Source organism: Crocuta crocuta, unplaced genomic scaffold, assembly GCF_008692635.1.
Source record: "Crocuta crocuta isolate KB4526 unplaced genomic scaffold, BGI_CrCroc_1.0 scaffold312, whole genome shotgun sequence".
In the NCBI taxonomy this organism is placed as follows: Eukaryota; Metazoa; Chordata; class Mammalia; order Carnivora; family Hyaenidae; genus Crocuta; species Crocuta crocuta.
Window position 1 is genome coordinate 1600814 of NW_027527378.1, and position 2899 is coordinate 1603712.

Here is a 2899-nt window from a genome sequence, read left to right on the forward strand (position 1 = left end):
TCATGATCTCGCGGTTCGTGGGTTCGGGCCCCGCGTCGGGCTCTGTGCTGACTGCCAGCCCAGAGCCTGGAGCCTGTTTCAGAGTCTGTGACTCCCTCTCTCTCTCTGACCCTCACCTGCTCACAATCTCTCTCTCCTAGAAATAAATAAAAATATTAAAAAAAATAATAAAAATGTTTACTTTTGAGAGAGAGAGCACGCGCAAGTGTGGGGGTGTGTGGGGATGTGTGTGTGCGCGCGCGCACACTCGCGCAGAGAAAGAGACTCAGAATCTGAAGCAGGCTCCAGGCTCTGAGCTGTCAGCATGGAGCCCAACGTGGGGCTTGAACACACGAACTGTGGGATCATGACCTGAGCCGAAGTTGGATGCTTAACTAACTGGGCTACCCAGACACCCCTAGGAATATTATTTCATTAAGAAAGGGACAAGTGTGACACTTACCAAATTCTCCTCTCAATCTGGTTATAGGAAGGAAGGCTAGCATACCTATAAACCATCTCGAGAAATGTCTTTGAAAAGTAGGGTTCTCAGGTGATAAAAAAGAGCAACCTTTGCCTTTGCAAAAGGTTCAAGACAACTCCAATTTCTTTAGTATCCACTGTCTTTAGCATCTCTTTCCCTGCTAGACTACAGAGTCCAGTTCCAAGGAATCACTGGCACAGATTCAGGAATTTTTTTCTTAGAAAGTCTTAACCCTGTTTACTAGATCCTCATCCTAATACCCCTGTGTATGTGGCTTTATATTCCAATTGTTCTCTGGTTGGGTTAATCTTCCAAAAGAGGTCTTCTACCGCCAGCTCTAAAATGTTTAGATCACCCCTTAATTTACAACACAATTCCTGGTTGTTGTTTTTTTTAACAGAATATAACCGTTACATCTACTCTGAAACTATCATTAACAATTTAGTCACAAGAATTTTCTGGCTCAGGATCTCCAAAGGGAAATACATTAAAAAATAGAATGATGTATCATGTAAAAATTCATAAACACACACTGAAGATACGTATTCAAATTTTAATTCACCACAAGCACTCATAATAGTCTGAAGTTGCATCAAAATATAAGATGGATTGACGTATGAATAAAGATACAGGGGCGCCTGGGTGGCTTAGTCGGTTAAGTGTCCGACTTTCGCTTAGGTCATGATCACGCGGTTCGTGAGTTCGAGCCCCGCGTCGGNTTGCTAGTAGATATCACTTGCGATGCCTAACTCAGATTTCCCCAAGGCCAGCCTTTGGAGCTGTGAAAGGCTCTGGTAATCCTGTTGCAGTCTTAGGAAGGACCACCCTAGGCATACTAAAATATCATTTTTGAATCAAATCAAATATTAGCATAATTATTTTTAGATCTATATATGCATTTAATATTTTTAAAAGAATTTTTTTAAATGTTTTATTTATTTCTAGGAGAGAGAGAGAGANAGCATCCCAAACTGGAGTTAAGAGTAACTTATAATAACACCCCAATTATTAATACTGGCAAAAACTAAGTATGTTTCATTTTAATACCGTAACAGCAAAAGGGCATTTACTCTTGTGAGCATTACTGCTTTACTGTTTGCAAAACAGTACATTTTCCTCCAATACACAAACTCCAAACTAAGAGTTTGCCAACAATGCATATCCAACAGAAAAAATAGTGGAATGACAAATGGTCTCAATTTTAACAAGACTTTAAATATATGGTATAATTCCGGGGCGCCTGGGTGGCTCAGTCGGTTAAGCGTCTGATTTCGGCTCAGATCATGATCTCACAGTTCGTGGGTTCGAGTCCCGCGTCAGGTTCTGTGCTGACAGCTAGCTCAGAGCCAGAAGCCTGCTTCGGATTCTTTGTCTCCCTCTCTCTCTGACCCTCCCCTGCTCACGCTGCCTCTCTCTCTCAGAAATAAATAAAACATTTAAAAAATTTTTAAAAATATGGTATAATTCCAATCCTTCATATCAAGCTGTTCAAACAAGATTCTTCTTTTAACATACTAGTATTTCAATTAAGAATGCATGTTTCTATGAGAAGAATTTTATTTCTTACAACTGTCTGCTACATTTCATAATAGCTACCTCTTTAGACACTCAAACAAGTTATGATTGCAATGCCTAGCATTCATATTGCCAAAGCAGATACTGATCTTTTCTGGAAGAAATGGTGAAAAAGACTGTAAGAATTCTTAAAGTATAAACAGTTTGACTGGTTGTCTGATAAATAATACTGAGCATTTTAATTCATGGACAAATCTTCAAATATATCCTAATGTATTCAACATTCTTAGATTAAACAAAGATAGGAGAAAGAGCTGGTATCTCTATAGACAATTCAGAAACAAAAGTTGAAAAATGTAAGGTGCATCTACTTACATCATCAATGTCTTCATCATCGTCTCCAATGTCATCAAACTGAATTTCGTCATCATCCCCAGGACCAAAAGTATCAGTTTCATTGATTTTGGCTAAAGAATCAACAACAAATATACTCATATAACCAAGATGATATTAAAATGAGTAGCTGTCCACTAAAAGAAGTAGTCTGTTGAATTATAGAGAGACTCTTATGAGTCATACTTAAATTATAAGTTTCACTGTAAGAAAGATCCGCCTGGGGCACCTGGGTGGCTGAGTCGGTTTGGTGTCCGACTTTGGCTTAGGTCATGATCTCGCGGTCTGTGGGTTCCAGCCGCGCATCTGGCTCTGTGCTGACAGCTTGGAGCCTGGAGCCTGCTTCAGATTGTGTCTCCCTCTCTCTGCCCCTCCCCCGTTCTGTCTGTCTGTCTCTCTCTCTCTCTCAAAAATAAACATTAAAAAAAAAAGTTAAAAGGAAAAAAAAAGATCCTTCTAACTTGTACCTAACAGCCCTACTCTACAGAATTTTATACAACAAAATCTCAAGGTCACTGCTAGCCAAGA

The 2899-nt window shown here is 39.7% G+C and overlaps 1 protein-coding gene across 1 annotated transcript in view; it reads right to left on the reverse strand.

Moving 5' to 3' along the window:
* EIF1AX (eukaryotic translation initiation factor 1A X-linked) overlaps positions 1 to 2899 on the reverse strand; it is a 19777-nt gene that overhangs the window by 1963 nt on the left and 14915 nt on the right. The window contains exon 6 of the mRNA XM_077770605.1: positions 2354 to 2445. Within this exon, the coding sequence (XP_077626731.1) occupies positions 2354 to 2445 (92 nt within the window). The remainder of the gene's footprint in view (positions 1 to 2353; positions 2446 to 2899) is intronic.